We start from the raw sequence: 12,098 nt of genomic DNA, 5'->3' as shown, positions 1-12,098 counted from the left end.
AGAGCCTATATTTTTTCAAACTTTTGAAAGATCTTCAGAGCATAATTCACATTTCCAAACCTTAAGCTACACTAATGCATTGTGCTACAGTTTCAGCTGAAGAATAAATGAGATTCATGAGCACTTTTAAATATAAAACACTTTTTAAATATAAAAACTGATATTCTTCCGGGGGTGGGGAGTGAAACCTTAGCTCAAATTGATTCAGGTCTGGAATTCTGACCGGTTGCTATGTTGTGCTTCAAGTAATTTACTTCTTAATATTGGGGTATACATTTCTTTCTTTTGCCATCAGATTTTTTTTAATGAAATAAAAAAATGTTAAAGTCAATTAACTGAAACAATTTTTTTCTCTCTCTAGTAATCTGTTTTGGAGAGAAATGCAGACCAACAAATAAAGTAAAATAAACTATGACATACTGAATCCTGGTAACATTTTAAAACCTATAAAAATAAACTTTAAAAATGCAAAAGTAAGACATTTACATCTTGTGGATTTTTGACTATTTAAATGGGAAGAGTTATGTATAGAATATGTTGTACACGCAGTGGCAAAAGTGTAAATCCTTTTCATTTAAAGAAGTTCCCTTCTCACTGCTGCTAGCAGTGTGGCTAAGTCCTGTTCCAAAGGTTTCAGGACAGCTCCAAAACCAGCAAAACGTGAAGTCCCAGTTATGCTAAAAGTCTCCTACCTGAATTATGGACATCCGAGTGGCCGGGGTCTCGCTCGCATTAGTCCCTTGTCCGGTGAAGCTGGTGTGGCAGCCCGCGTGCCCCTGAGGGACAGTCAGGTTGTTGGAGGACGGTTTGAGATACATCACCTCCGACCGGGGCGAGCTGAGGGGCAGGCGGGTCTGGTAGTCGAAGTACATGGGGGAGGTAGCCAGGGAGGGGCTGCTCACCACGTTCATGACGTTCATGGCGTTCCTCTCTTCCACCTCGCTCTGTACCAGCATGATATCATTTTTGTTGATCTTCTTTTTCTTGCCCTTGCCCCCGCCCAGCTGCGGGTGGCTGTACTCTGCGATGCGGCAGTTGTAAGTGCGGATCTCCTTGTTCTCGCGCTTGCACTTGACGGCGATGGTGATCATGGCCGCTAGGAGGATGATGGAGATAGTGCTCAGAGTCACTATGAGCGGCAGCGACATGTCCCAGTGGCGCTGTTCGCCGTTCACCCGGGGAACCCCCTCGGGCAAAGAGCCGCTCACCGAGCGGATGATGAGCTTGGCCACCGCCGACAGAGTGGGCTTGCCGTGGTCAGTCACCTTCACTACCAGCTCCACCACCGGCGTCACGTCCTCCCAGAAAGGGTGCAGCGTGCGGATCTCGCCGCTGGATGGATCGATTTCAAACAGGTGGTCGTCATTACCGTCTACGATCTCGTAGGTGAGGCGCCCGCTCTCGCCGAAGTCGCTGTCAAGGGCGCGTATGGTGCTCACCAGGTAGCCTAGCCCGGCGTTGCGCGGCACCTGCAGTTCAGCCGTGTCGTTCTGCAGCGTTGGCAGCACGATCACCGGAGCGTTGTCATTCACGTCTAGCACTGTCACCCTCACAGTGGCGTTGCTCTCCAAGTGCGCGGGCGCCCCGGAGTCCTTAGCAAGCACCTTGAACTCAAAAGCCTTGGTCTGCTCGTAGTTAAAGGAGCGCAGGGCGTAGATGGCCCCGTTGGTGGGGTTCACAGACACATAGGTGTAGATGGACACGTCGCCGATGTGCGAGGGCAGGATGGAGTAGGACACGGTGCCGTTTTGGCCCAGGTCAGGGTCCTGGGCAAGCACCGAGCCCAGGTACTCTCCTGGGATGTTGTTCTCGTGCACCTGCAGCACATAGAGTCCCTTGGTGAAGCGAGGCGGGTTGTCATTCTCGTCCAGAATCTTGACTGCGAAAGACTTGGTGGAGTTGAGTGGAGGCGAGCCCCCGTCCCGTGCCACGATTGTCACGTTGTACTCGTCCTGTGTCTCGCGGTCCAACGGGCGGTCAGTCACCACCGTGTAGAAATTGTCGTAGTTCTCCTCAAGTTTGAAGGGCACGGAACCTCCCGGCCCGCCCAGGCCGCCGCCGCCGCCCGCCCCTCCTCCGCCCAGGACCCTGCACTGCAGCTGCCCGTTCTTGCCCGAGTCTCGGTCAGTGACCCGCACCAGAGCGATGACGGTGCCGGGCGGAGCGGCCTCGCTCAGCGCCCCCTGGCGCACGGAGACAAAACCAATGGACGGAGCGTTGTCGTTGCGGTCGATGAGCTTGACAGTGACCTTGCAGTGGGCCGGGATGGGGTTGGGACCCAGGTCTCGAGCCTGCACGTCGATCTCCAGCATCCCATTCTCCTCATAGTCTAGGTTTCCTTTGACACGAATCAGGCCGGTCTTGGGGTCGATGGAGAAGAGCTCCCGCACGCGGTCGGGCACATAGCTGCTGAAAGAGTAGAGCACTTCGCCGTTGGGACCCTCGTCGGCGTCGGTGGCATTCAGATCAATGACCACGGTGCCCAGCGGGGCGTTCTCGGGCAACTCCACCAGGTAGGAGGGCGCCTCAAAGACGGGGCTGTTGTCGTTAGAGTCAATCACCTTCACGTTGATTTGCACGGTGGCCGAGCGCGGCGGCTCGCCGCCATCCAGAGCGGTCAGCACGAGCGTGTGGTGGTTCTGCTGCTCGCGATCCAGTGCCTTCTGGATAACCAGCTCTGGAAACTTGGTGCCGTCGCCGCGGGACTTGACGTCCAGCGCGAAGAGGCCGTGGTCGTCGCGCGTAAGCAGATAGGTGCGGAGCCCGTTCTCGCCCGCGTCGGGGTCATGCGCACTGGTGAGGGGGAAGCGGGTGCCGGGGGCCGCGTTCTCTGAGATGTCCATCTCAATCTGGTCCGACGGGAAGGAGGGAGCATTGTCGTTGATGTCCTGGATCTCTACCTTGATCATGCAGATCTCCTTGTCGTTGGCAAACACCTCGAGGGACAGCTGGCACTTGGCGTTGTGGCGGCACAGGGACTCGCGGTCGATGCGCTGCTTCGTGTAGAGGAGTCCGCTGTCGGCTTCCACGTCCAGCAGGTGCGGCGCCGAGTTCTCCAACACCCGGTAGCTACCCGACTTGCTTCGCCCGCCGCCACCGCCGCCTCGCTCTGCGGGCGGAAGCCCTGGCTGCAGTCGAGCATCCTTGCCGATGTTGCCGATCACCGTGCCGGCCCCTTGCTCCTCCGGCACGGAGTAGTTCAGGTTTTTGAGCGTCAGGGCAGGGGCCCATAGGAGGAAACAGCAACAGATGGAAAGGTACATCCCAGACCGGTGGGGTGTTGGCAGGAGCAGCCGGACTGGAGGGGCGAGTGGATGGGCGCGCGCCAGCTTGGGGCCCAGGCGCAGCGTGCGCCCCCGACGCAAGCCACAAGTCTATGGATCCTTCCTTCCTTCCGCTCCCGGGCTGCGGCACCCGGCGGTCTCTCCTTATTCCCCTCAAGTTCCCTGAACCTGTTGATCTACAGCATCCGCACTGGGCGAGAAGCAGCGGTGCAGCAGAGCTGCAGGGGCACTGAGCAAGGCGGCGGCTCCCTGCAGCTGGGGGCGAGCCCGGAGCTTTGTCTCTCCCGTCCGGACTTCGGGCGACTGAAACTTGAGCGATGAGACCAGGGATAAAAAGGAAATCGAGTTTGGGAAGGATGATAATGAGCTAAAGAATCCGTAGGTTTTCTTCGCTCCCGCTAGGGCGCTGCAAATCCACTCCAGCTTTTTGCCTCCGGAATACTCTTCACATCGGGTGGGAGAGGGAGCGGGGAGGTGTGTCTCTAGGCAGATCAGAAAGTGAAATCCTTACTTGTTTCTCCTCTCCTGTGATGAAATTGTTGGGAATGAGGAACAACGAAGAGAGAGTCAGATATATTTTGAAGCTTCAAAATAGCCGGAGCCCTGTGAATTGTCTGCTTGCTTCGCGAGTTGGTCTGTTTTCAGGCGGTGTTTCGCTGCATTTAGAGATCTAATCTTGCATTGCTGGCTGAGACAGCGGTGGCGGCAGGCTGCATCTCCCAGCCAAGGATATATATATTTTTTCCTCTCTCTCTCTCTCTCCTTTCCGAGCAGCCAAAGGGAGGGGAGGAAATGCAGCGCAAAGAACTAGTGTCCCGATTTGTAGTTTCCTCCCTCCACGAGGCTCCTCCCTCTCTTCCTCGGAAAAGGCTCTCCCCCAAGTCAAGAAAGCCACAGCCTGATCAGCATTTGCGGTTTGAGTCTACTGGGAGGGGAAAAAATGTATAGATGTATCTCCGCCTCTGTTGGTAGAACACACTCTGTGATTTCTCTACGCTGAGCCAGTAGCCGCCGCTACCATCCCATTCTCTCCCCACGAGCAAGGACTTCTCTCGATGCAGTTTAATTCCAGTTTGCTTTTCTTCCCAGGCGAAAGGAAATCAACAGGCAACTCATGGTTGGATGTGCAGATCTGAAGGGGAAGGGAGAGGCGGAATAAAAAAGAAGGGGGAGCCACCCTCCCAGTCCTCGCACACACACTCTCCCTGTCTCTCGCTAGAAGGGAAACAGTCTCTGCATTCACAGGGCTGGGCTGTCAAGTGCCTCTCTTTTCTTTCTATTCAGCATCTCCTTCCAATGGCCCTGCCTCCCAGTCCTCTTCATCTAGAAAGGAAAACCTTGGCGAGGAATAAAAGTGGTGAATATTTGAAGCGAATAAAGTGCGGGCTTTTTTTTTCTTTCTTAAATTTTTTCTATAGTAGGAGGAGTGAGCTGGATGAAAGGAACGCATCAAGGTTTGGCGTGATGCATTCTGCAGTCTCGCTCTCGCAGTCTCTCTGGGCGACTCGCGAGGGCAGCGGGCGAGGAGCTGCGGCCGCGGCGGTCCAGCCAGGGGAGCCCTCCCCAGGTAGCTACCGCCCAGGGGATGCTAGGCACGGGTCTGTCTACACACTATTTCGGGTTGTTGAGGCGCCTCGACAAACGGGAATGACACATCCAGAAATGCAGGTGTTCCGATCTGCCGGATGAGTCAGAAGTAGCGGAACGAATCGTATTCACTCTCGCCTCATGTTCCTCCCTTCACAGACATTAGTTGTGGCTTCTTCCTAACGCTTTCTCTGACTCACTCTACAGAAAGAAAAGCCGGATTCATGTTTTGGAGAAAAAGAAAAAGCGAGAGAAAAGGAGGGAGGAAAGGAGGGAGGTGAAGCTGAATCCAGCAGCACTTTTACTCTACCTCTTTCTGCCGGAGTCCGAGGCTCTGGATAGCAAGGCGTCTGTCTTGCAAGGTGTATTTATTTAAAAACCAAAACCAAAACCAAAACCAAAACAAAACAACGACAAAAAAAAAAAACCTTCCCTTTTTTGTTAGGCGTAAGGAACCCCCAAATCTTTCAGAGTCTTGGGGGAAAAAAGAAAAAAAAAATCTGGATTACAGTGACTGTTCACAGCTTAGCCCCGAATCATATTTCACGATTTTCCTCTCAATGTTCTCTATTAACAAAGTCCAGCACCGGTGTGCGTAGTTAATTGTGCAGTCCGTTGTGGAGGTTTTTGTTTTTTTTTGTTTTTTGGGGGGGTTTCCTCCTTTTTTGTCACGGGTGGTCTCTTTCAATCTGGTGCCTGTCACGATCAGCTCACAGCCTGCGAAAGACGTACGGATTTCAAAGCAAATATATCCATCTCCGCAAGCAAAGCATCGGTGGAAATGAAAGGTGAAAATTCAACAGTTGGAGTAACGTCTCCCCAGCCGCCCTCCGCGCTGCCGCATCTGCGGGGCTCGCAGTCCCTGCTTTCTCCCCAGCGCCTCTTGCTGACTGACTCTATTCACCTCACGCCGCCGCTTAAACATTGATACTGATTTCCTGCCAGCCAATCCGCGCGAGGAGCAAGGCTCTGCCTCCTCGGCCCGCGCCCAATGGAAGGCGGAGGAGAGACTGGCGGGGGCGGAGCCCTGAGCCCCAGAGCTTCAGAGCCATTGATTAGATCAGTTTGGTGGGAGAGCAGCCGGGCTAGCCGAGCCCCTTGCGCGCTGCGGCGGCTGCGCCCAGGGCCTCGCCGTAGGGTCTCCCGAGTCTTTAAGTACCGGGAGAAACGCCTCCACCGTCTTCCTCTGGAAAAGAGAGAATTAAAAAAAAAAAAAAAAAAAAAAAAAGTCTGGCAGCGATTTATTGTTTTATCCGATGTACACGGAAACCGGAATCGCAGCGATCTTGCAGAATAGGGTAGCTGCGGTCTTCCTGATGGGTTTCTGTACACATACACACGCGCGCGCGCGCGCGCGCGCGCACCATACACTCACTCACACCAAGGGAGGCGCAGATCTTCTGCCTGCGCATGGACCCATCTAAATGAGGTGCAGAGGGATGTGTGTGTATGTATGTGGGGTGTGTGTGTGTTTCTGAGGCGGGGTGTGTGTGTTGTGTATTTCAGTGAGTGTGTGTAAATGCGAGGGTGCTAGCGCGCCCGCTTCTGCCCCGCGCTGGTGCCAACACACCGCGAGCAACAGCAATCAATATGTAACTTTCTTTATCCTCGGAGAAAAATCAGCTGTCCCCAGGCACCGCGGCAAGGAAAGTCACTTGATTATACAGTGTTTCAGAAGAAAGCAAAAGCCCAGTGAAAGAGAGGCCGTGTCTCCCCAGAGGAAAAGCGCCTCTCCCTTAAGGAGAAAGGCTTACCGTCAATTAAAGCTTTGTAGCTTGTTAAAACTCAAATCTGGCTAAATAATACCAGAGCTTTACCGTTTTCAGTCGCCAGCATTCTCAGCAAAGATTCAAAGTAAAGCGGACATCCATACACGCACTCATAATAGTTTTCGAGGGGTTTTGTTTACCTCGATCTTATTATCAAAGGTCCATATGGAAATTTGAATGTTATATCCTTAAGATCAAATAAGTGTTGATGACCACATCTGCCAAAGCTTCTTTGCGTAGAAACTGAACCATAACCATGAAGACCGATCAGTGGGAGATCTGTTAAGATTCATGCTTTCTAACTTGGTAGATACCGATAACGCACCTTAATAAAGAAAGAAAAAAAAAAAGATTCATGCTTTCTAAGTAATACCACCACCACTACCACCACACACATACACACACACACACACACACACACACACACACACACACACACACACACAAAGAGAGAGAGAGAGAGAGAGAGAGAGAGAGAGACTCCTGATTCATCTACTTCTTCTGCAGTTCTTAATCTCAGAGATTCTTTCTCCCCAAACTATTATCACAAACATCCACAAGAGATGACTGCTTTGTTCGTGATCCAGCCATTCTGGGAAAGAACGCAAAAGAAAATTGAAGTATTGAAATAGAAAAGGTGAGTGTTTTGATTGCTAGAGTATTGATTGCTATTCATAAATACTGAAGTAAAGTTGCCATTTATAACTTGTGAATGACTAACGTATAAGTCTGTAACATAAATCATTCAAAATTCAAGGAAAATCGAATCCAGACCAATTACAAGAAAGTTCTGATGATTGCTGTTGGGATAATTGCTTAAAGATTCAGGTAAAGGAGCTATTTATTTCCCAGAGGATTCAATGAGATAACCTACAGTCTGAATTTGCAGTGTGATCTGGATCCAAAATTCACCACTCCCTTAAGAGACTATCTTTAACAGTTTAAAAATTCAAAGAGGTGCTCTTTACAGCCAGACCTTCAAATCTTAAAATGTCTTTATATTTTTTAAATAGTTTGTCATGAACATACTTTTGCTAAACAGGGGAGCTAGAGCTTTGTTGACATCTGGGTTGTTTTGCTGAGTGGGTGCCTAACCGCACTGTCGCATGAAACCTCACCATTACATTTCTCAGGCAGGGGTTAGTATCTCTGTCCTAATGCATGTACCTTGAAATCTGAAGTGTAGAGGCTTTAAAAGCAGCTGTTAACTTAAATCAAGAGTAGAGAACACACACTCATTTTTAATCATTACTTTTAAATTTTTTACATTTATTTTTGGCTGTGTTGCGTCTTTGTTGCTGCGCGTGGGCTTTCTCTAGTTGCGGGAGCTGGGGCTTTTCATTGGGGTAGCTTCTCTTGCAGAGCACGGGCTCTAGGCCCTCGGGCTTCAGTAACTGTGGCACACGGGCTCAGTAGTTGTGGCGCACAGACTTAGTTGCTCCGCGGCATATGGTATCTTCCTGGATGAAGGCTGGAACCCGTGTCCCCTGCATTGGCAGGCAGATTCTTAACCACTGCGCCACCAGGGAAGCCCCTCATTATTTTTTAAATATGAAAAATCTATGATTTTTATTTTTGCAATACATACTAATTCAAGGAAAGTCATAAAATATCCTTACTTGAGGTTTACAATAGAGCAAAAACAAAAGGATGAAAACTTCCAAGGAAAAGGTAATATGGCTTATTGATTATTCTTAATTAGAAGTGCTGTTATGCAAACGAGGGGAAAACCACAGTGTCTAAGATGAGACCAGTGAGAGATATGAAACACATACTCATAGACATCAATTTGCCCACCACCCCTCCAGAGTAATTGTAACACCTCCCCCTAGTGTATATAGAGAGAACTACCATGATTATGGTGAATACCCCAGGGTTTCAGCCAAGGGGAGCAAAACAGAACTACTACTACATACTAGATACCTTACTCATATATTAATTTGAAGTATTGAGTTCTGTTGTTAAAGATCGACATGTACCCACAATAATTAATTTTAATCTTTATGTCTCATCCCTATTTCACTTTTAAAGGAAATGAAATCAGCTTCCAATTGTTTGACTTCCCTTTAGCCAGACACAATTTTTAAAACTGTAATCACTCCTAATTTGTAACCCTTTCTTAAATTCTATTTTTCCCCAATTTTTCTGTTTAAGATACCATTTCTGAGTAATTTCTTTTTAAATATTCTTAAAATATTGAGCTCAATTTTTTTAAAAAAGAGTTGATATAAATATTGTTAAACAGTTCAAAGATCCTACTGGTTTTTATACCATAGTAGGCTATGGACATAAGAGTTCTAGCTGAGGAATCCAGAGGACCACAGAGTTGAGTGTAGCTCACGATACCTAGAATCTCATATTTCTAAGAAAAGACTGGTTGATAATCATGAGTTGTAATTATAAATGATAGTCTCAACTTTAAACCAAAATTATATTATTCCTTTATTATTATACATATATTGTATATGCACACTCATTGAGAAAAAGTACTGAGAAATACTCATACAAACATAACATTATTTCATTAATAAGATATTATGCTACTCTAGGTGAGTTTTAAAATAAATTGATTATGTTGGAACAGCTTCAAACAGAGAAGTATTAAGGTCTATTTTTATAGACTGATAAAGGCTGATTAATGTTGTTACATTAAATCAATAATTGAATAGCATTAATAATCTTAAAATGCTATTTTATGACTTTTTTGTTATATAAGGTATTTAATTTGGCCTCTGAGAGACCCTTTAAAATTCATAGTGACTACCTGTAGTTGTAGTTCCAAGAGTTTATGCATGTAGCCCCAAGAGTTTATGTATGTAGCCAAAATGGTAGCAGTTATAACATTCTTCCAAAACTTGTCCTGTTTGTTGTATTCTTGAATTCAATAAGATACAGTTCCTAAGAGAAATTTCTGTTGCTGATATTTTCAACACAGACACTGTTTATATGACTGAAAAATTCTCTCTCCACTATTTCCTTTTCCATCATCTTTACCATTATTTCACTACTTGATTTCATATATTTTTATTTAACAGATAATTTTTCAAAAATAACTTTAACAGCTAAATGTTTTAGATGTAATATGTATCAAAGGTTGCCATATCATATTTAAATCCACAGGTGAAGGATAGTGTTTCATTCACATCTAGTTCTAGTTCCCATTGTCTTTCAGAGATATTTGAGGCTCACTTCTAACACACAGCTATTAGCCACCTGCTGACTTTTAATCAAAGATTTCCCTTTTAACAAATGACAAATTCACACTTCTAACAGGACAATCCCTAAAACATATCTTTCCCCTTTATGATAAATATGAATTTTAATAAAGTAATGTAAATTAACTATAAGTTTTAAGTTTCAGGGGAAATTGTTTATAATTAAAAATATTTTTGAGAACTAAATCTCTCCTATATAACAACTAAGAAAAAGTGTAAACTATATCCATAAATAAACAGTATATTAAATTAAATTTTAATTTTTTCTCATTTTTATTAAAATTATTAAATCTTGTTATTAAAAAATATTTATCAGGAAATGATATATTTCAAGTTCCTTCTATATGATATGTATGTTATGTTACAATATAACATGTTCATATACATGTTCCCTCCTCCCACACATAGGAAGTGAGTTCCCAATGAACAGTCAAAATTAAATACAGGATTAGCCCTACAAAAACATGGAAGTTCTATTAATTTGAAATTCACACAGTAAATAAACTAAATTTCCAACTGCTGCTATGTATTATAAATATACGTAAATCGGAAGGAAACACTCATAAATTAGTCACCAATGATCAACTTTTGAACTGGGACACATATCAGGATGTTTATTTTAAAATATTGAAAGTTATGCTAGAAATAGTTCTGCTTGGAACATATTATTTTTTCCTCCACCGGATAATATGTTCCAGACTTTTCTTATCACTAATTCTCATCTCATTTTTGTGTGTGTTTGTGTATGTGTCTCCAAAGATGGAAAATCAGTGAGGCAATCACTTAAAGATTTCAACAATTTAATTGATTGCATACACTATTTGTTTGGTTTTTGTTGTCTTTTAGCAAAAAACAAATAAACTAATAAAAATACCAAGTACTAGAGTAAAAAAAATTAAAAATTAAAAAAATAAAATAAAATATTGAGACAAATTTAAGAGGTAATTTAAAATTTTTATATTTAAGTTTTACAGTTGAAAATTATTTGGTGTGGTTTAAACAAACTGTGTGCGTGTAATTGTGTGTATAGTACCTGAGAGTTAGGCCATGCAGAAACAGGAATTATCAGACTAAAAAATGTTACATTGTATCTAATGTATTAGCATATATTAAAAGGGGGAGTTGGATTGCATTGTGAAAAATGTAATTCTGAGAAAAATTATCTTGAGTTTCATAAATTTCAAATGGCATATTTATATCTTCTCCTGCTTTAGCCAGGAATAAAAGGGTTCAATTAATTATGAAACCTCAACTCTCCTGCCCCATAAGAAGTTGCATGCTAGCTCCCCCTTGTGGCCACTTCGACAATAAAAAAGACAGGTATTTATTTTGGAAATTCCCTTCATTAAAGAACAAAGTTAGATTTGTTCAATCTTTGTATACTAGTTTTCAAAACAAATGGAAAGTTTTTGAATGAAATGGTTAATTTATAGATGTGATGGGTGGATTGTTAAAATAAATTGACTGAAGCTGGAAACAAAAATAATAAGTATTTCATACATGGTGCAGCAATCCCATTACTTCTTATAGTTAAGCATGTTAAGACAATTCTAAAACTGAGAGACCAGCCCTTGGAGGGAACCCGGGCAATTTGATTCAGTAGGTGGCACTCTTTCCTCAGAGTCAGTTTTGCTGTGATGACCTGAAGTGATGTTTCAAAAAGCTATGTCATTGGAGGTCCTGCCTTTCAGGTGAGGCAAAACCCAAAAGATTATAATCATTTATGGTTATAACAGGTCAGACATTTCCTTCCATTATTCTGAGGTATTTAAACATACTGTTGTATAGCTATCACACAGAGATCAATGAGAAGAATAGAATATAAGAGAAGTACACTGAGCTCTTCAGAAAGCAAATAAGTGCTCTACAAATCCTCTGTATTTTAATTATCATCATAATCATTAACCCTCCCACGTCTCAGCAACAAGGTCTTACTTGGATAATTATGATCTACTTATGTAAATGCCTCTTTTCAGTGAGCTAGGCATATTATTTCCTCTTATCTTTTAAATATTCGGAGCAGTTCAATTGAAAATCAAGCACTGTTAAACAGCTATTGTCTGTCACCCTGGAAATAGCAGACTTTTGTTTTAGGTAGAGCACCTTTGTTTAGTTTTTCCCTCCTAAATATACATAAGCAAGTACACATCCAATAAAATTATTTCTGCTCTTACTCAGGTGGTGTTTCTGAAATCATGTTAAACGTTAAGTAAGAGGAATCACTGGGATGAATCATCTTTAAA

At 44.7% G+C, this 12,098-nt stretch overlaps 1 protein-coding gene across 2 annotated transcripts in view; it reads right to left on the bottom strand.

The window, feature by feature from the left end:
* Positions 1-9,104, bottom strand: part of PCDH17 (protocadherin 17) — a 110,105-nt gene extending 101,001 nt beyond the window's left edge. The window contains exons 1-2 of one of the 2 annotated variants that reach the window (XM_082365293.1): positions 5,182-9,104; positions 693-4,416 (exon numbers count right to left, since the gene is read on the bottom strand). In XM_082365293.1, coding sequence (XP_082221419.1) covers positions 693-3,263 — 2,571 coding nt within the window. In that variant the 5' untranslated portion in view covers positions 3,264-4,416; positions 5,182-9,104. Of the gene's footprint in view, positions 1-692 lie in introns of both variants that reach the window. The other variant, XM_082365294.1, reaches the window with a different exon arrangement.
* Between the last annotated feature and the right edge of the window lie 2,994 nt (positions 9,105-12,098).

Source organism: Balaenoptera borealis, assembly GCF_965194805.1.
Source record: "Balaenoptera borealis genome assembly, chromosome: 18".
In the NCBI taxonomy this organism is placed as follows: Eukaryota; Metazoa; Chordata; class Mammalia; order Artiodactyla; family Balaenopteridae; genus Balaenoptera; species Balaenoptera borealis.
This window is presented reverse-complemented; position numbering and strand designations above follow the sequence as displayed.